Source organism: Corvus brachyrhynchos, unplaced genomic scaffold, assembly GCF_000691975.1.
Source record: "Corvus brachyrhynchos isolate BGI_N302 unplaced genomic scaffold, ASM69197v1 scaffold17, whole genome shotgun sequence".
Lineage (NCBI taxonomy): Eukaryota > Metazoa > Chordata > Aves > Passeriformes > Corvidae > Corvus > Corvus brachyrhynchos.
Window position 1 is genome coordinate 17,240,375 of NW_008240046.1, and position 22,184 is coordinate 17,262,558.

At 40.1% G+C, this 22,184-nt stretch overlaps 1 protein-coding gene across 1 annotated transcript in view; it reads right to left on the minus strand.

Annotated features, from left to right (window-relative positions):
• Positions 1 to 22,184, minus strand: part of GALNTL6 (polypeptide N-acetylgalactosaminyltransferase-like 6) — a 281,614-nt gene that overhangs the window by 61,589 nt on the left and 197,841 nt on the right. Inside the window, exons 5-6 of the mRNA XM_017744313.1 lie at positions 17,133 to 17,318; positions 9,705 to 9,888 (exon numbers count right to left, since the gene is read on the minus strand). Coding sequence (XP_017599802.1) covers positions 9,705 to 9,888; positions 17,133 to 17,318 — 370 coding nt within the window. The remainder of the gene's footprint in view (positions 1 to 9,704; positions 9,889 to 17,132; positions 17,319 to 22,184) is intronic.

Here is a 22,184-nt window from a genome sequence, read left to right on the forward strand (position 1 = left end):
GCATTAAAATATGCATGGTGCAATTCAGCAGCTCCATGGAGTGGAGGGCTTTGTGCATAACTGGATCAGATTGGAACATGGGCCCATGAAGTCCTGTATCTTGACCTCAAGGCTGGAACTGGACCTGAAAAGCAAGCTGTCATTGCGCTGTAAACCTGATGCCATCTACAGGATGTGGAGGAATTCTTTGGTACCATTTTATAAAGGTTTGCTTAGCAGGAAGCTGACAAATTTGCAAGGGCCACATTGTGGTACATGCTGCATTCCTGGCTGAGAAAATGGATTGTTGGAAAGTCAGGGACTCTGCATGTCTTGATTTCTGGCATAGACTAAACAGACATTATTATAATTTATAATCAGGATTTAGAACAGAATTTGCTATTTGCACAAACCTCAATTAAAGCTCAAGTAACATTGCAATAGGCTGAAAACAACTGGAGAACCCTCTATTTTTTAAAATCAGAATTAAAAAATCTTAGCAAATTGGAGAAGTGAAGTAAAGAAAGGAAAAAAAGATAAAATTCCAAACGTGCAGATACAAAATATCACACTGATTTACAGGCAATGAAGACAGATCACCCTTTTGGACATGGCACTTGAAATAGATATAAAGATAAATGCCTTGCCTTTACACATGTAAAATCAGAATTACAAGAGGAGGATGATGAACACTTGGCTAGATACCAGTTCTGCAGAAAATGATGTGGAGGTTACACCAGAGCACGAGCCTGGCATGAATCAATACTGTCAAGGAAATGTAAACAGGAACGTAGTCTGAGAGAGGCAGAGTCACCCATCTATTCTGCCAGGCAATGGTAAGGCTTTGGCTGGTGCTGTACGCTCTCAGGATGGAAACAGTCCACAGAGGAGCAAAGGTAATCATCAGAGATCTAGGAAACATTATATATTAAGAGAGACTGAAGAAAAGAACATAATTTACTTGAAAATGAGCACCGAACTTATCTGACATGTCCTCAAGTACTTAAAAGGTCTGCTCCCATTGTACAGTGTACATGATTTAAAATTTGAAGGGGTTAAAGCCGTGGCAGGAAAGTTTCTGATTGACTATTGTAAGAACAGTACTGAAACATTGGCTGTATTCACAAATTTCTTTCCCATCTCTTCCTTTTTCATGCTTCCAGAACACATTGCATTAGCAGCCTAATTTTTTCAGAGTGGAAGCCAGAAAAATCTTATCACCTCAGGGCTACACCAAGATAGCTGGACAATCAGAATTGTGCCATGCAGAGTCAAAAAAATCAGAAGGTATATATTGGCAGGTGAAGATGCTTCTATGTCATGCTTAGTTGATCACTGCCTCTGAAAAAAAGAACCATGGGCACTGGAGGAAAAGCACTGTGATACAGGTGGAGCTCCTGCAGACTCTGCAGACCCTGCAGACCAAGGGGTGAACGACACACACATTCCACCCAACCCCAGCTGCTTAAACTGGACAGATGCTAAAGAGTATTAATAAACCTGGGCCAATGAGCATATCTGGAACTTGCATCAATGTACAGATTTGAAAGTGGTTTGGCTGAGTGATCCCATAAAATTTATTGGTCCAGTCTTTGTTCTTTCTTCTGTTGGAAGCAACTGCAGCACTAGATTGAGGTTTTAGACAGAAATAGAAATAGATAATTCTTTAAATAAACCACAACAACAAAGTGGATGCAGAGGTCACTCACAAATTTATGCTGACAAACACTATAAAATGGAAGAGAAGGGTGTTGGTTTCCTCTTTCTTAGAACCAATAGGTGTCAGCAAATTCTGCATGAAAGTTCTAGAGAAAATGGCTTAAAAACATATAATTAAGAATAGAAATAATTGCTTTAAAAAGGTGATTTATTTTTCTTTATGGAAAACTGTTAAGATGTGATTCTATAATTTTAAAGCTAAGCCATCTGTATCAACAGTATGGTGATAGTTTTAAATAGCTCACCTGTATGTACTGAGCAACATATCTCTGTCTTCTTCTTGGCCACCATCCTAGTCTTTTTTATGTAGAGACATATTAAAATCATGCCGAGAAGCTACTTAATTTTATAATTACTGGTAGTTTTGGTGACCTATTCTATGAATCTGCCCCAGCATATGGGCATATAGACAGTCAAGCTCCAAAGTTAATACTTGTGAAGTAGCAGGCTAACAGCTCTAGAAGCATTACATTCAAGATGTTTACATTTTTATACTGAATATGATGCCCCAAGTATTAAATAAAATTGGAAATACAAGTTCAGGCATTAGGAACAAAATCAGTACTCTTTTGTCTTGGGTGGCATGAGCCACTATGACCATTTCAGTGAAAAGTTGTGTATCAAATCTGAATCTACCCAATTCAACAAGCATGGAGAACTTGATTAGTGATTGATTTCTTTGATTGAAAAATAAATTAAATCAGCAGCAGATTTTAATCCTTGTTGATGTTTTTGGGGGGTTTGTTTTGTTGTTTTGTTTTGTTGTTTTGTTTTGTTGTTTTGTTTTGTTGTTTTGTTTTGTTGTTTTGTTTTGTTGTTTTGTTTTGTTGTTTTGTTTTGTTGTTTGGGTTTTTTTGGGTTTTTTTTGTTTTTTCCTTACAAGTTACACTCTATAGAGAGTTCTCTTCTGCACTGGTCCTCAGAGAAAGTGTACTGGTTGTACAGAACTTCTACACTGAAATCCTATCAAAGGCAGGAGAAAATGATTCAAAATGAGCAAATACATACTCACAAATTCTGTGTTAGTGTCGGCATTTTTCATTGAAAAAAATTCTGAGATTTCAAAGAGCCATGGGTGGATGACAATTTGTAAAAGCTATTTTTATATACACTATTGTTATCTCCACTAACAGTCTTTTACAGACCATAGCTTGTGAAAACAATAAATCAAGACCGTAACTTACACAAACTCACACCGTTTGGAGACTGCTTCACTGTAGAATAATGTCTTTGCATAAAACATTCCTCTAGCACAGTTCAAAACAGAAGATTATACTCAGGCTTTAAAAAAATAGATGATTGTTTCTGGTTGTGAGAGGTTTTATGAATATGTTTATAGGCAGAAATCAGCCATAAAAGACATAGACTATAAAGCATTGGGAGCTATAGAACAGAAATCATTGTCCAAAGCACTTTCTGAACCTCAGAAAATGATAATAAAATTGTAAAAGTACTTGTCAGATTTGAAATGCAGTCTTAGCAAAGACTTTCTTTGCACCAACATGTTGTAAAAAGTATGTATTTAAATACTGAAAGTAAGGAGCTGCAGAAAAAGAGCATTTCTGAGAGGGCATCAAATTCAAATAAAAGAGCATCCTGATGATAGTTTGCAAAATAATAATGTGATTTTAGATATGCAATTCAACAGAAAATGACAAGTAACCTTCCACTCTTACACACAACTAACTACATTAGGGTCATAAATTACATTCAAGGTTGAGAGTCTGTGATGCAAAGGAAAAGAAAAATGTACCGATCACCCAATTTTATCCCTTGAGCATGTCCAAAATTTTACCCAAAAGTACATCCATTAAACATAAGTGGCTCCTACTACTGTGAGAGCCTTGGGATGGTGGAGTGATTCTATTTCTATATTATAAATAGGCAACTGAGTATAGGTGTTGGGGAAGATGAAACAGGAAAGCCTTATAAATATGATTGCCTGACAAAAGATTTTGGGAATATGAAAACTACAGGCGACATCGAAATGAAAGCCACTTTTGAAATACCAAATCTTAGTTACTGAACAACTGGAAAACAATGGTATGGCCGACTGAAGGTAATCCCCTCTTGATTGAACAATACCCTCTGCTTGCAAACAGGTCCAAGGGTCAGAGCAGACCCTACTAGCTCAGCAGAAGGGGTCCAAAGAGTAGTTTTTAGAAGTTAAGATGTAACACTCTATGGTAATAGAAGAACTCTTATAGGCTGTATGTAAATGCTATAGGATTTGTATCTTGTATTAGATTGGTTAGTGACAATTAGAATATTCAGTACAGAAGATGATTTATTGTATTGTAACCAGGACTTCACGATTCCACTCTTACACACTCTTACTACTTCTTCTTCACTCTCATTCCTCTTACTCTTCGCACACTCTTACACTCTCTCTCTCTCTCTCTCCTTACTTACTCGCTTACTCTCTTGCTCTCTTGGGCCTGCTCAGAGCTGCCAGCTGCAGCTCTAAGCAGTGCCCCTATACCCACGCCCTTTGCAATAAACCGCATGTTCCAAGATCTGCTTATAGAGATCTCTCGTCACCGACCGTCTGTCTCCGTCCGTCCCGACCGTCCGACCCACCCTGAACCTACATATAGGAACTAAAATGTCAGATGTTACAAAGTTGTTTCTACTTGCTTGAATAGCTCAGTATTTGCAAAACCACTGTCCTAGTCCTTTGCTGGAGTTACATGACTCTCCAGCTTTGTCTCACTTCAGCAAGGTCTGGAGATCACAGCTCTACACTGGAAGGCAAAGAACTCTTGGAGAGTAGGGAGTGGCCACACACCAAAACACTTCTAACTTCCTCAGATAGGTGCTAGGAGTCTTGGCACCCAGTGAATAGCACAACACTCCTCTCGTTGGTTAAATTTTCCATCTTGAGTTGCAATTCAATAGCAACGTTGTTAGGTCTCACCTGCACCTTTCTCTCCTTCCTGCATCATAAAGTTACACCATCATAAAACTGCTCTAAGGAGCTCTGGAGCCCCTTCCAAATAGTTTTTTGAGTTGAACTGATGTTTTCTTGTCTCATTCTCATTCATGCTGGCATGAATGGACACTGATGCCAGTTTTCAGATCAGGCATGTGATAACATGAATTGATGTAATGTAAGTGCTGCCAGGAAATAAAGAGCAGTCATCCCCGTCGGGCCTGAGCATATCAAACCTCCACTTTGAACTTCCACAGAGCTTTTAGCTCAGACAGGCTATTAAATCATATAAACTGACATGCTGTATATCACAGTCCATTATAGTAACAAGGTTATCCTATTAGTTTAAGTGGCGATTGCTTGGGTTAGGCAAACTCCACTTGGAGACCAGAGTGCCTGCACCATGGAAACACCCACAGAGGAGCACGCTCTTATGTCCCAAATCTACATGTCCTGTAAGGGCATGCTCTCAAACCTGTGCCGTGACTGAGGAACAAATCAGCAGGAGATGATAAGCCAAGATGACCCTTGCCACAAAGCAGATAAACATCTCTGGTCCTCCCTGCTTATGGACTAGAAGAAAATGTCCCAAGTCATCTCCAATTCTGCTGAATGATCACTCATCCTGGGATCAAGACAGCGAGCATCATTGTGACATGATCATGATTCCACAATTGTCTGACCATTTCCCACCATGCGTAAGAACACCAATTTGAGTTTGCACAACCCTGGATGCAGCAGAGGAAAATAGCATGAAGCACCCTTCAGAGTATATTCGGGTAATTGTACACAAATTGCCAGACAAAAATCACTACAGTCACTGTGATGATCTGCAACTGTAACAGATCAGTTGAATGCAATATAAAACTTCTGTTGTTTCTGTGGCACACGAAAAAGGGTAGTCAAGGAGCTCACAGACTTAGTGTCTGGATGAGAAGGGAACCTTATTAGGGGAGAAGTCCAGCTTCCATGCCTATACAGATTCAATATATCCTGAAAAATATTCCCACAGATCTTTCCAAAAAATTGCTACTCTTAAAAGCTACACGAGATCCAATTATGGAATAGTTGTTAAACTTTCCTATACGCTACAATGGGCATAGAAAAATATCCAATAATTCACATGGGAGTTTTGACTGAAAATACATTTTATATGGCTGTAGTTTGGTTCAGTGAAACCTATGGGAAATTCGGTGTGGCCAATGACAAACTATATGTGAACCAAACTGATAAAATTTGTGGATGAATGCTGCCTGATCCAAGTGCAGTTACGAATTTGTCATGTGACTCCCCAGTTAGTGCTAGTACATCATCTGTACCTGAATTTGACACTGGAAGATTTTGAGAGTGTTTTACAGTCCTAAAGTCATGAACATCAAGCCAAATCTTGGCATAAAGCTACTTGTTGTGAATAACCGCAGAGGGCCTGACAATGGGTGAGAGTGTACATCAGAAAAACCTCAGACCTGCAGTGAAGCTCCAAGTCCTGTCACAGCAAAAGATGGAGATGCCACCCCAAGTGGCACTGCAGGTATAGGAACAATAAACCATGACTACACGCACACCACAAATGGATGAGAACGTCAAGAGGGATTTTAAACTGGAAGACTGTTGAGATAGATGGCATCCAATGGGAGAGTACCTGGTCAAAACTGACCACAGTGGAATACAATTTAAAAAAATTAAAACATGGGAAAAGATCAATTCCAGAACACTAGCTGAGCTGGCACTGGAGCTTAGTAAGCCCCGTGCTCCTGTCATACCACAAGCCTACCTGCCAGCACTTCTGTTGGTTGTGTCGGCTGCGAACACGCTGCTGGTGTCTGCTGCAGCAGTGCTTTGATCATGTGCAGACGGAAAGCAGATGTACCATGCAGATGATACAACAACTGCTCTTAGGTCTTCTGTAGTTTGATCTGGTTTTACGTCCATTATTTCTTAGGCTGATGTGACCTTTTCTACTTCACACATATACTGTGTTGGCATTTTAAGTGAGGGGAAGAACTCATCAGCACACTTTTTGGATCATGTATCCATTATTTACTGGTGTTTACTAAAAATGCTGGCAATTTTCCAGTTCATTAGGGATCATCTCAGATCTGACTCTGCTGGCAAGAAATAAAACTATTACGATACCAACAGTAAAATATTTAACCTAAATAAAAAAAAAAAATCTCCCTACTGCTTACAAAATAGTAGCATAATAATTATGGTGCTGGCTGAAGCAATTTCTAGTTTCAGTGTCTATGTACTTAAAGGAAAACTGTTCTATATCTTTAATTCCATAGAAGCTGTCTTGGTCAATTAAGTTACTGATAGGTAAAATGGTTTGCAATGTTTACTGTATTTGTTGTAAGGAAGGTATTAAAAACCTGAGGTCTCAGCAGAGAAGGCCCTAGGAGAGAAGCAGTACTGACTTTGAATCAGAAAACAATTTCTCCCCTAAGCAAAATTCATACTGATTGTTTAAAACATTTCTATTCCCATTTGCCAGAGGGTACTTTGAAGCAAGTATATTGTCCTAGCTCAGTCCTGCTGGCACGTGTGGGGACAGACAGGATGGTTCCATGCACAATGCTGCTTTTCCAGCTGCATCGCTCTGATGTGCATCCTGTTATGGGGAAAACAAAGGAAGACTCACTGATTTGTGTAAGCACTGGGAAGCCTTTCCACCTGACAACTACTCAGATTACAAGAGATTTATAGGCTGCATTGTCCTATATGTTGTTCCTTAAGAAGCCATTTATCTACCTGTGTCTTAAGCTGGCAGGGCAAGGTGGGTATCCACTGCTGCCATGCTGACGGGAACAGCAGTTCATGCAAAAGCACCACACTGTTCTGTACTGCACAAAACCTCCTCTTTCTGGAAATTTTCCTATGAGTGATCCCTCATCAGGCCTCTTGTCTTTGAGACAAGATACTACAAGATGCATACTACAAACGGCAAATGTGAAACAGCTGGTAGGCAATGCTGTAGCTTTGCTGGCAATAGAGAAGTTCTACTTATACACAAACTTTGAATGCTGAACCAAGTTATACAGTGGTTACTTTCAGTAAGTGCCAAGGAACTACAACTGCTCAGAGCACCAAGAAGACTTAGAGCAATGAAAGCTTTAGCAACTCTGGAGTGTTATGTGATTGCACTAGCTGCATCTATGTTGTGGAGTGATGTAGCAGGGCATCTCGCCCCTCACAAGAGCTTATCTGTTGCTTGTTAGCTGGTGAAATAACTCAGGGCATCTCGTCCCTCACAAGAGCTTGCTAATTGATGAAATAACTCAATCAGGACAGCTTGTCTTGTAGTGAGTTATTTTGGTGCCATGAAAGTAATGCTTCCAGCTGTCAATAGATATCTTGCTGTATAAATCTTGCTGAGATGTGGAAAGATAAGCTGAAATTTCTGACTGACAGTTCACTTTACAAACTACAAAAGCTACACCAAACCATCACAAAGCAGAAATCTTCTGCATGTTCCTTGGAAATATGTGGGGCTTTCCTCCCAAAGCTGGGATGCCTACTTTGTGGTTACTCTCCTGGGAGCTGAGTGAAAGGACTCTGTACACTATCGTTATTTTAACGGTAAATTACATTGACTCCTAATCTATACCAGTTCTTTGCTAGCTTTGATAAAGGTACCACAATATTGTGCACTATTTTATGTAATCTACTAGTTCTTTTTGTTTTATGCTGTGTAGTAAGTAACTATGTTTAAAGCCTTTTGTCTGTTATTGCCGGTCTATTCAATAAATAACTCATTTTATAATAAACCTGTTCTGCCATCCTTAGAACTTGCAGGCCAGAGCAATTTTAGGTGCGGGCCACCTAAATTTAAGCTGCTGCCAAAAATCTGAGGCTAAGGCAGGGCTTGCCTGAAGCTCCCACTCGATCAGTAACAAGTGGTCACACTGGCACCTGATGTAAAGTACTTCATCGGCACTTACACTAATGCAAGATGAAGACTGCATGGAGATAACTAGAAAGGAACAAGTAGAATAGTGAAAATAAGCCCACAAATGTCACAGTTACCTACTCCTCCCTCTACAGAGCTGGTCATTCCCTGGATATTAGGGTCAACTTCTGCATGAATTAGATTCATTACTTCAAAACAGTGCAGAGTCTGGGTCAGAGACACAGTTCTTCTGTTGCTATTGTTTCCAGGTTTTGCTTTGGGAAGGGGAATATGCTGACGTTTCAAACCGCCATAACCTAAAGTGCGGAGGTTCAGCCAGGGCTAGTGAGTGTCAGAGCCTGCCCCGCTGGCAGGCCTGCTAGGTTGTGCCTGCGTGAGAGACCCGGAGACTTTCCCACATTAGAACCATGTCTGTCTGTCTGTCCTTTCTCTTTTGATAAGGAATGTGCCTGCGTGAGAGACCTGGAGACTTTCCCACATTAGAACCACGTCTGTCTGTCTGTCCTTTCTCTTTTGATAAGGATTAATCCTAGATGATCCTTACATGAGAATAATTATAAGAAAAGATAAGAAAAAAGGATGTACCTTTGTGAAAAGGAGATCATTCCTGTGAATGAGATGATCTCTACAATACTGGGATCAGAGGCTGTCTTATCTAAAACTATTTACAAATCATCTTGACACTGTTCAGATTTGACAGCTCTATGTTTAAGTTACAGCACTGCATATACAGCAGCCATATCACCAGTTATAAACAAAGCATCTGCTGGCATAATGTGGACTCAACTGCTGATGCATATATAGCATCAATCTCGCAAATAAAACATTAAATAAAGTTTCTGTGAAATAAACAGAATACCTGTAATTGCAATCACTTCTTGTCCGATGCCAATACTTTACTACAAGTGTGTGCCTGTTTCTTTTATGTACAATCACTGAGCCAGGTCGTGTTTCCAGGCACAGCTTGTGAATTCTGCAAATTGTTGCCTCGATCTTTTTCCTAGTTTTCAGGTTTTATAAACGTGTAGAAAAGCTGTTTTTTTCTATTACCTTTCATTAGCAGAAAGTGGCCTACATGGAAATGTCTGGGCTTGGATTCTGCTACAGTTACATTTTTTGCTTGCCCTTCTTCATGTTCCCACTCTCCCCTTTATCGCTACTTACTCAAAGGGGTCGCTGGGATCAGCTCTCTGGAGCTCTGGAGGAATCGGTATTCTTTTGTAGTACATTTCCCAGTCAAAAGCTCCTCGCATGGCATCCCCCGCCTGTGCCTCGTAGCCAAAGTGATTGTGGTCAATGACATCGATCATAGGACACACGATGGTTTTGTGGTTAAGTGCAATCTGGTCTGAAAAATGAAAGTAGAAAATAGGAAACGGCATGTCTAGTCAAGCCATCTATCATATTACTGCAAAGTGAATCCCACAGGTTTCTGATGTTTGAAGATTGTTTGCTTTGTGCCCTATGGCTCCCCCCTCCCCCCCATAATTTCATTTTTCAAATCTGTATCAAACCCTTATTTAAAGTAGAATTAATGCAGTTGGGCAATGATTAGAAGTATTTATGGTTTTTTAAAGGGAAGTATATCCCTGTGAGACCCATAGGAGTCCAGTCAACTGTATCTCTCTCACACTGCTACTCTGAGCTGTCCCCAGTCTGTCAGAACGGAACAAGCCAGCAAAAAAATGGTAAAAATACACCTTCATCTGTGGGGAGTGTGTATGGGAAGCCCCTGCGAGAGAGATTTATTCCTAAATGTGAATCTCGGCCCTTGCAACCATTCAGTCACTGTTCCTGTGGCTGTAGTGTGCATCAGCTTTGAGATCAAATGTTTCAAATTAAAGGGAAACTCCAACACAAAGAGCAAAACAGAGCTTGTGTCCTTTTTTTTGTAGCAATCTTTGAGTTATAAAGAAGGCTCCACAGTATTATTCTTACCTGCTTTCTAAAGAAAGGAGTTTAGTTTTGCTTTTAAAAAAAATAAAATTAGAACTGTGAGGCTAAATCAAATTCCCATCTCTAGCATAAGCTCAGGTGGGCCTGAGTCTGCTTTGGTGAATCCTATTGCTTAATCCCATAAAGCTCCTCTGAAAAGAAAGACATGTAAAGAAGATAGGCCAACATCAAGAACTAGGCAGAAGACTAATGGTTTGAAATGAGGAAGTACAGAGAAAACCTGTAGCTGTGTTGACATGAAAGGACAATAAAGAACTACCTATGAACCCTCAAAAAAAATGAAAATCTTAAAATTCCAAGTATAATAAAGCTTTTTCTCTGAATGGCAGCTTAGATCCTTTACATTATTTAGTACATTTTAGGGCCTATGGGGCAAACTTGTTTTTTGGTTTTGTTGCTTAGATTTCACTGATGCTTGATAATACCCTAAAAATAATCAGAGGGCTGAGTGTGGCTTGAACACTTAGATAAGAAGGCAGGTGGTACTGGTATAATGATTAATAATAGAGATTCTGCTTCCATGCTTCTGAGGGACTGCAATTAAGAAAAAAAGATTATTTTCACAAAACATCTGAATCTTTATATTTATTCTCAGTAGCTTAAGTTTAGAAACACTGTCCAAATCAGGGATCAATGCTGCTAGTGAGAATTTTCTGTGACTGACTCATCCCAGAGATAATGGCTGCGTTACTGTTGCTATTGCCAAATATAATTACATTCACTGGCACACTGTATAGTGTTATCTGTGATCATTATATAGAGTCACTTTTACATAATCTCTTTCCTGTGATGGCCCTCCTAATAGTTACAGGGCTTATAACAATCTGTCTCTGAACCCCCCTTCTAAACTGATTGGAGGAGAGAAACTAAATGGGATTGATTTGTCTGGAGCAGGTCAAAGGTAGACTCATAATGCTTTAGTATCCTTCTCTTCATCTTTAAAAGCTGCAGTCTTTAAATACACTGAAGGATTTGAAGCTCCAAGTCTCATGCAGAGTTGGTCAGAGGGAAATTTATTTGAGCAATTCTCAAGCTCAAGCCCAGTCTTAATTTCTGCAACTCTCAAGAATTCTGCAAGTATGATGATGCTTACCTGCCTGTTTTAGTGTGTTTCTGCAGAACTTCTCAGTCCCCAAAATGTTTTAGAGATAAGGAACCACTGGAAGATCTTGATTTCTTATGAAACCATGGTGTTTGTAGTTGTGCACACCAAAAGACAGAGTAACCAAACTTGCAGCCTCAATGTTTCTTTCAGTATGCCTAAAATAATGAATTTTACATACATACTACTTAGGCTTAAATGTATCCCCAATATGAATTTAGGAAACAGAAAGAAAAGGCTGTAGGGCTAGCTTACATTTCACAAGTGTGGTGGTATCACATGCCAGTATGCAAACATGCTGCTGCCTTTATCAGCCACTGCTCTTTCCTCCACCTGCTCCTAATGCCAGACACTGAAAGCCACAGCAGAAATGCTTTACAGTTTCTCTTCCACTGCCTTTACTCCTCATCCCCTTACAGATTCCTACTGGTTTAAAAATATCCATGCATTATTTCAGTGCATAAAGACTTCAGTTAAAGGGAAGAACAAAGAGATAAACATCACTGTACATTCAAAAATCTTGCATATTTGAGGGAAAGCATGGGAACAAGAGGGAACATGGCTCAGAGCTCTCTCCCTAGCAATTTTAACCAATATATACATACATATTTCAATTCAGCACTTTTTGGATCAAGCAGAGTAAGCATATATGGCAATAAACAGAAGTTTTCAATATGGATGAGTCACTGTCTCAGAAATGCAGGTTTTACCTTTATGACAAAGAGGTACCCCTTTAATTTCAGGTGCTTGTTTCAAATTGGGCTGGATAAAGTAACAATGCCAAATTGCAAATAGTCTTATTTTTGTAATTTTTCAATGCAAATATTTTTATTGTTCTCCTTAAATATGTGATCACAGATAGTGACAACATTTGAGTAACTCAGCAAATTATCTCTTGTTTTCTGAGTTTCCATAAGTAGTTGTGCCCTCAGTTTCCTCACTGTCAAGCAATACATCATATACATGTTGTGAAGATGGATAACAAGAAGATGTTTTGATAACTTGTTAAGCATAACTTGATCATGATACATTTTTAATTCTTGGTCAGGAAAGGAATCTGTTTTAAAAAACCCAGTTATGGTAGCCTATGTTACTGCTGATCTACTGTCCATCTCTCCTCTTACTACTCCTGCAGCAACATTAGCAGAAGGAAAAGGTGCCTGCACCTTTCCTGTTTGCCACTCAGTTTCTTAACTGCAATAATTGTGTCTTCACACTGCACTAAACTGTCAAGTGCTGGAGCCCAAGTCACATCTTTCCTTCTGCTGAGGAGTGACAACAAACAGCTGTGTTTGCCAGCCTTTTTACATCACTACAGCTGCCTACACAGTGAGCATAAGTCAAAACTCTCTAGTATCTCAGAGTGTCGTAAGAGCCCATTTAAGCTAAAGAAATAAACTAAATAAAACTTAAAGAAAATAAGGGCATTTTACACCCATTTTTAAGAAAACATGTCCTGGGGTGACTTTATGATGTGTATCCCATGTCGCTGCTTTATGCCCAGAAATAAACTTTGTGCCTTTCTATGCCCCTAAACTGAGCAAAACTTTTTCAAAGCAGTTTGCAGCTTGTTCAAGGTCACACAGAGATAGCAGGGGAGTGAGGAGGCACCCAGCTTGCTGCTTTCCAGTGAGTTTTTGGCCAGTTTTTTTCAGTTTCCTTTTTTCCGGAGAGAGACTGAGAGTTGAACTTTGCTTTTCCTTCCCTGGAATTTCGGATTTTCTCCCTTTTCTACTGGACTGCTTTAATATCAGAGCACATCAGGAGGACTTTCCACTGGGCACAGAGGGCCTGGCCCTGGGCCAAGCCCCAGCTCTGAGGAGACCAAAGGGAGGACTCTTAACACTTTTTCCCAGGTTTTTTCTCCACAGCAAGAGATTTTATTATTTAGCGTTATTTTCCTTTTCCTGTGTGTTTGGTAAAGAAATAGTTGTATCTCCTTCACTTTCCTTTGAGGAAAATTTATTTTTTCCCGAACCTGGTGGGGGAGGGGTGGTTGTGCCTTCTCTCAGGGGATATATTTCTGAATTTGGCCAAACCAGTACAAAACAAAATGGAACAAAGGACCGTAACTTAAAACAATTGTGGCTCAGCTCCACAAAGCCATTTAGATACCCTGCAAGTACCGAAATAACAGTCTTCCTTCCGTCTAAAAGCTGATAGCCAATTCTGAAAATATAAGTTAGATACCTAAATAGCTCTGAGAACCATCTTCAAGAGATGGCTCTTGGTTTCCTCATCCCCATCCCCAGCCTCTAACTTTCAAGGTCTCATGTTGAACAAAACCTGGTTTGGAACAGTGGAAACCACTGGCCCTCTCAGGAAAGACTGACAGTCCAGAGCAGGGCTGAACCATGTACTTGTTAAGGATTTTGCACTACACATGGCAGATACAATCAGAGCTAGAACAGGGCAGCTTCAAAGCAATAAACACTCAACATGTCCTGTGTTGTGGTTTCCCTGAATGACTTTCAGTCACATGCAGTGCTGAGTGAATACAAGATATAACTTCAGATAAACACTCGAAAACATACACTAACTTTACTATTATTAGCAGCCAGGTGGCATCTGATTTCAGTACAGTAAATATTTGCCATCTGAAGTTTATAAGAAAGTTCTCTAATCCCTTTAGAAAAACAGGGCACAGGGAAAATATACTAGAGGTGTGCTCATTTTCTATTTGTCTTTCACATAATGCTCTACTTTTTCTTTCAAAATAAAGCAGATTTGATTCTGGGCTTCAGTATTCCTCAAGATTCATCTCCAGGTCCTCTGGATGGTTGGCTATCTACAGGTATTCTACTGTATGTGGAATGAGAAAGATCTCATCCCTCTTGAGAACTAAGGGGCACTGATAAAGTTGCTCTCATCTTTCCGGTTTTCTGGTTTGAGGCTTAGGGTTCAATATCCAACTGCAACCTGGCTGCCATTATGAATCCTTAATTGCCATTCTATTTATTTTTCAGTTTTTACAGGGTGAAATCTGGCCAGATGTATGGAACAGATTATCTTGATTTCACACAGGCTACGGGATCAGGCCCAGCCAGGACAGGTTTATGAAAGTCTGATCCTGCCTGCCTAACATGATCTCCTTCTATAAGCAGGTACCCTGCCTAGTGGATCTGGGGAAGGGCTGTGGACATTGCTACCTGGTCTTCAGTAAAGCCTTTGATACTGTCTCTCACAGCATTGTCCTGGAGAAGCTGGCAGCTTAGACAGGTGGACTCTTCACTGGATAAAAAAGTGGCCAGATGGCCAGCCTGGAGAATGGTGGTGAATGAAGTTAAATCCAGCTGGTGGAAGATTGGAAGTGCTGTTGGGGCCAGTACTTTTGAACATCTTTATTGATGATCTAGAAGGAGATTAAGTGCACCCTCAGCCAGGTTGCAGATGACACCAAGTTGGATGGGAGTGTCAACCTGCTGGAGGGCAGGAAGGCTCTATAGAGGGATCTGGATAGGCTGGATCAAGGACTGAGGCGCTTGGCTCATAACTCCATGCAGCACTAAAGGCTTACAGATGCACATCTAGAAAGCTGCCCAGAGGAAAAGAACTTGGAGGTGCTGGTTGGCAGCATCTGAACATGAGCCAGCTGTGCCCAGGTGGCCAAGAAGGCCAATGGCATCCTGGCCTGTACCAGCAATAAGTGTGGCCAGCAGAACCAGAGCAGTGACTGTCCCTCTGTACTCAGTGCTGGTGAGGCTGCACATCAAATGCTGTGTCCAGTTCTGGGCCCTTCAGTACAGGAAAGACATTGAGGCGCTGGAGCATGTCCAGAGAAGGGCAATGGAGCTGGTGGAGGGTCTGGAGCACAGGTCCTATGAGGAGCAACTGAGGGTGCTGGGGTTGTTTAGCCTGGAGAAAAGGAGGCTCAGGGAAGACCTGAGCCTCTCTACAACTGCTTGAAAGGAGGGGTTGTGGTAAGGTGGGGGTCAGTCTCTTCTCCCAGTGATAGGACAAGGGGAACTGGCCTCAAGTTGCACCAGGGGAGGTTCAGATTGGAGATTAGGAAAAATTTCCTCACTGAAAGAGTAATTAAGCATTGAGACAGGCTGCCCAGGGAAGTGGTGGGCTCACCATCCCTAGAAGTATTCAAAAAATGAGTGGACGTAGCACTTTGGGATTTTGTTTACTGGTCATGGTATTAGATCAAAGATTGAACCTGATGGTCTTGCAGGTCTATTCCAATCTTAATGATAATATTATTCCTTTCAGATGAGAAAGCAAGAAAAGGAACTGTTTCTGCAACTTGCAATTTTCTTGTGTTTAAGTTTGCAAAATTGAAGGGTTAAAGCTGTAACCTAGCAAAAGACCTCAAAGGACATGAGTGAGAAACTTCTTGAGATTTTTAAAATTTGTGGCAATGTATTTTGTGCAGTGGGACAAAATCAGAAGGCAAAGGAAAGGTGGCTGTACACATAGAGTACTCATGAGTGTTTAATGGCTACTTTTTGGGGCTGCATGTAGAAGGCTAGTTGAAACTTGTATTTCTCTCTGCTCCTTTATGCCATTTGTGCTTCACATGAAGACATGGAGGTTATTTTTAAAATGCAGATGTTGTAACTGAGGGCAAAGGGCTAACAAAGGGAAAGACTGCATGCATGATTTGATATGGAAGCCAGAAAGGAAAAAAATTTGGAATTTTGTGGATTATCTTGTTACTGATCTGAAGAGAAGCTAGTTACCAGGACTTTTCTTGGTCTCTACTGATAGCTCATTATCAGAACAGCACATCTTGCTGCAAATGCTTCATCAGCTTACTGTGTGGCCCAAGAGTCCTAGCAACAAAAATCTAGAAACAATAACCATTAATTAGTGAAACCATAACCTTTTGTGTACTTAGTGCAGACTTTTAAAATTATTACAAATTTCTTTATTAGGCAACTCAGAAATTTCCGTTAGTTATGGTAGCAGAAAGCACTCACTTTGCAAAGCATATATACTTTGCATGTAGTCAGGCGTGTAGAAAAGAGAATATTGTTTCCTGAAGTGAAATCCTAGACTACAACAATTGATTCTTTCCATTCCTTTAACTAATGGAGCTTTGCTGGCTGCAGCTGGAATCCAGCAAAGCAGTCAATAGCAAATCATTCTTTCTGAGCTTCCTGTTGTGAATGCTGATGCTATTGGATTTAACACTGAGGCCTTGGATATATTTACAGCAAAAGCTGTTTTAATGCAATGTAGAAAACTAGGAAGGAGTGCAATACCTGCATAACAAAACTTTCAGGTGTATAGTAAGGACATAGCATAATACTAGATTTAGTGGTGTATTTAGTAGTAGTAATAATAAAATAAATTGTAACTATAGTAAGCTAAAGCAATACTGCAAGATTTTACTAGTCCTTTAGTCTCAAGAAACAAAATGCAACTTCTCACATTTCTTGGAGTTCTCTCTCATACTGACACTTCAGACACTGCAGCAGAACTGCAAACACTTTGGTAAAGTGTATGTCCTGCTTACTGTAGGACATAGCTTCAATTGTTGGTTGCATGTTCTGATTTTAATGTCTGATGAACGCTCATGCACTTACTAAGCAAGGGAGGCAGCCAATTCACGTTGACTTCGCAGTGGGAATCCAGAAATGTCAAGACTTCTCCTCTAGCCAGCGAGGCTCCTAGCAGCCTTGTCCGAATGAGCCCTTCTCGTTTCTTGGTACGCACAATCCTCACCTTGGCAAAACGGACCATGTATTCCTCCAGCTTCTCTTTCAAATGCTCTAGAAAGAAGGGCAAAAAAGCGTCAGTGGTGCCAGGTCTGGAGGAGCCAACAGAAGGACAGGTTGGCGTACAACCTGCAAGGAGCTTATCTACTTCCATCTCTTGTCACTTCAAGTCCTCCAAACTCTGCCACAAATCCTCCTGAGATAGTTCAGAAAGTGCAAATATTCTCTGTTTTATCACACAGAGGAAGACACTGACACTCTGCTGCAGTTGCTACTGGCAACCTGCCATCCACGATACAATGGCCAAAAGAGCTGCAGGATATTCATCCATTCTCTGGCTCCTGCAGCCCAGGGCCATATAACACTCTGGCGTGTCATTTTATAAAGTGTCCTTTCCAAGTCAGTTTCCTATATCAACTTATTATGAAGAAATATGCATGGAAATAAATTTTAAAAAATAAAAATAGCAGGATGAGATTGCTTTTGTAATGGAAAATGAAGAAAGATTTTAATAGTTGGATAGCAGCATGACAGCACATAGACAGCTGAATTTCTAATAAAATTAAGGTGCAAATTTAGAGTAGTTGATAAGTTCTCTGATCTGCAAAATCTGGTTGTTTGTATCGCAAAACATCATCTTTGGGAACATTTTTTCTTCTGATAAGAAATGCACGCCAAGATTCATAAGAAAATCCAACAACAAAAAAACACCCCACAGTTTTGCCTCTTCCTAAACACATCTACAAGACAAATCCTGATCTTTTGTCTTTGCTATAACACCTCAGCTTGACACTCATTACTTTGGAAAAACATGATAATTTCATTCGTCAGGGAAAAAGGGAGAGAAAAGCTTAGTCTCTGATAAGTAAAACTGCTGATAAGCTACATTTAGTGATGCTAGGGTTTGCAAGCTAAGTCTCACTGAAATGGCTTTGTCAAGTTATGCTTGTTTCTGATATTGGCTACTAATTCTTTGTACTTTTATGGACACCAGGCCTTGTTCCTGTCCTTAAATCATTACAGATTGCAAGAATTTTGCTGTGGACAAGCCAAAAGGATTTCCATTTAGAAGTATCCTGGAGTATATAATGGTGACACACAAATTCAGGTCAATGAGCAAGCAAGTCACAACACTCACAGTGCAATACAGGATCCTGAAAAAAAAATTAAGATCCAGTGAAATAGAGCTCCGTGCACATGTTTCCTTTCATCTTGTTTTTTTCCTAGCTGACAAACACATAAGACTTTCCAAAGATACCTGCAGATTAGGAAGAAGTAGAACACTGATGCGTATTTATGTGTATTTAGTGGAAGAGTACTACATGGGATGGTCCTCTGTACCGAGGAATCCTGATGCACCCTAGCACAGAAGAGGGACTGGGAACATCAGCCTGAAAAGATAACAGAACAGGGGGCTTCTGGGAGGAGAAACTCAACACTGTGGAGACATCCTGAGTCATGAGAAGTACTCCCTGGAAGAAGTACTAGGTCAAGTGAGGAAAGCCAAGTCTGAGGCAAAAAAAAAAAAAAAGAATGACCTTCAGATACATATAGAATGTTTTTGTCTTCTACTCTGTGGTTGACTGTAGAATACACATTAAATTCTGAAATAAGATGGAAAGAAGTATCCCTTTTTCCATCCCGTTTCACTGTTTACATACCCAATAAAACCCCAACACAATCCCCCAACAGTAACAATGTCAAGAGATGTCCTGTGTCTTGAATGGTGGGTTTTGTATGACCAACCACATTCACAGGACAAGGCCTGTGTGCTACTCTGACTCATTTTAGGTACTAGCTACAATTCAGTTTTGTGACTGAACTGAGGTTAATTCAAGCCCTGGATCATTTTGTGCCCACAGGCAAGACTGTTTAAAGTGTGTATTTATTGAACTGTTTTTCTGTTTTTATGAGCTCCATTGAGACTATTCCCATAGTGCAGGAATATAGAAGAAGGGAAATAGACCTTAAAAACAAAGATACAAAGATCTTGCAAGTAATATAAGAAAGTCTGTTAGGGCTGTCAGTCTGGATTTTTTTCTGTATTGTAAATCGTACCATCTAATAGCCATGAAAAATGAAAAAGCTCCAAAGTGACAGGTTATTACATATTTCCAAAGTAAATCAAATCTAATCAGTTAGGTACCGTAGGTTCTGTGAGTCCTCAGACACCAGAAATTTCCGGCAGTTCTCTAAGGTCACCTAACCCTTCTCCTCCTCCATCCACAAGTCTTCAGTTTGTTTGCACTGAATAGTGCGTAGGGACCCAGCACCAAGAGCAAGACCACATTGCTGCACATTGTACAGACACGCGCCAAAAAGAATTGGGCTACTCAGCCAGAACACACCTCTCCAGCTGTGGAAGCAACCACTAAAAGCCTTGGCTATAGTACAAATGCCCCATCGCCACCTGCCTGCCCTCACAGATGGGCTCACTGATGAGGCTCTAAGCTGACCAGAGGAGCTGACCAGCTACTACATAGCTCTGAATTTCATTATGTGTCAGACACAATTGCTTTTTTACTCTTTGCTTTTTCTAGGTAGTTTCCCTCTTTGTGGGTGAAGGCAGATACCAAGAAAGCACCTAAACACTCTGATGGAGAGAAGCAGGAGCCTTACTTGGACAATTCAAATTGTTTGTGGTGTTGGTAGGCTCTCTGTTGCCTGTAGGCACATGTGAGTTGGACCTTCCCTAGCTGGTGTCACAATGGTTAGGGTAAGGCCCTTACAACAGGCAGTTTGAATACGGCCACCACTGATGTTTAAATGAACTCATACAAATGCACCCTTTTCACTGAAATTCAATCTCATACAAAGGAATTATTTCATTCCTTACACATCTTTCAGTGAGCAAATTCTGAAAGCTGAGTGCCTATCTTCTTGGGAAAACACTTCAGCAAGGGATGACGTGAAGTATCAAATTACGATACATTCTTTTCTGTTCTTATATCAATTGCTGAATAACAATAGAGTTGAATAATATGATTTGACTGTCATCAGTTGTATTGGAGCTTAAAATCCATGAAATCAATGGCAGTTCATACTGTTCTTTCATTACTTTGGATTCCTTGCAAACACGGGAAACAGGTCTCTTAAATTTTAAATCTTTTTTTTTTTTACTTTTTAAATCTTGTAATTTGCCAAATCTATTAGAATAAAGTGCCCCTTTTCACAGAACTCCATAAATTTCCCTCACAGAACACCAAATATTTTATTTCCTAGTACAACTGCATTTTCTCACAGATCTCAACTATTTAGTTGCTAATATTATCTCCAGAAGAAGGATCTCACACACAAACCCTCTACGTTACACATATACATTTACTAGTAAGCACACTGAAGTGCACAAGTAAACATGCATGAATCAATGTCAGCACAAAACTATAATTCTAGAGAAATTATTTGAAAGAAATTATAATGCAGTGTGTAAAATAGACAGCAACCTGTAATAAAAAGACATTCAAATGTCCAGAGGACAACACATTCTGCCCATTCACTACCAAAAGAAACAGTTTGAACAGATTTGCCATGACAATAGAAAAGGGTGGTAGGATGGTTTAATTTATATTCTGTAGTATTACATAAATTCCACTTTCAGAATTGGGCATGAGAGAGAAGCCAATATTTAAATTCTAGAGTAATCTATAAATGGTACCTTTTGCATATAAAGAAGCCAAAGCCCCTTTCATTAGATATGGGGACCAAATATCTAATTTGTAATTTAAAAGAAAATACATCATACTTTTCTTTACAGTGCTGATCAAATGAATCCATGAATCATAAGTTTGACACATGCCAGGCACCTGCTAGGGCAAGAGCTGGCACAAGTGGTGACAAATAAAGAATAATGCACGGGCAGGCTGTTTACAGGCTGTCACTGCTCTGACAAGTGATGATAAAGGGAGGCATTATGTCTCTTCTAGTGACAGCCTGTAAACAAATTCTCCATTGTAATTGTTCTGCCTCCTCTGTCTTCATTTAAAGTCTGGAGAAGTTTTTCTAAAATAATAGCAGAGACACAGTTGCTTGGTCATAATAACTAAGGATCTACTCAAGCAGAGTACCCATTTACTTAATTTGGTGCCCAGAAATAAATTGGAAATCAGGGTTCTGTCTTTGTCAGGAAAAAAATCACATAGTAGTAAAAGGCAGAACTGAAATTCTTCTCTCATGTTGGGATGCATACAGATGGTATTTCATTATCACATTAGTACCCATGTTGCTGTGTGAAAAGAAATGTTCCTCCAAGGTTATTGGTAAGGGAGACTTAAAAGTTTGTGTGAAAGCTAGAGCTGGTTTTCAGGATGTGCTTGACTGCAGTATGGACCATGAAAAAGGAAGGAAAATACAAAGAAAATAAAGTCTTCTGTTAAGGCCCACTTCTGGCCGGCCAGGCAAGTCCACCCCAAATCTTTGCCTGTAACAGAGCCCTTCTCCACATCTAGCACCTCAAATTTCTGCCCAAAAGTACTAACAATTTCTGTTAAGGATCACTGACCCACAAATTATCAAATATTTAAGAGCAGCAACAGAGTCTGCTAAATGCTTGGATAAACAATTTGAACTAAATCTGTTTATTTCTAATCTGAATTGGCTGAGAGGTATGTAATTCTTTGCTCTGCCATTCCCAACATGAACCATATGAAAATAGTCCAAGAAAACCTTACAGAAGTAGAAAAGATATACTGGCCTCTCCTGTTATCTCAGCACAGGCATATGGGAGGAAGCAATGTGGCCAAAACTATATTAGTCCATGGCCTTAGGTCAGGAAAATAATACATAAGTGACTATCTGTCTTGGTGAAAATTAAAGCAGTAAAACGGCTATTTTGCCTTGCAAGAGCCACGAGGCCAGCTTTTTTGAGGCCAGATCAAGATTTTTCTCTATCTTTTTTACTCTCTGGCCAGCAACAAAGAGCTG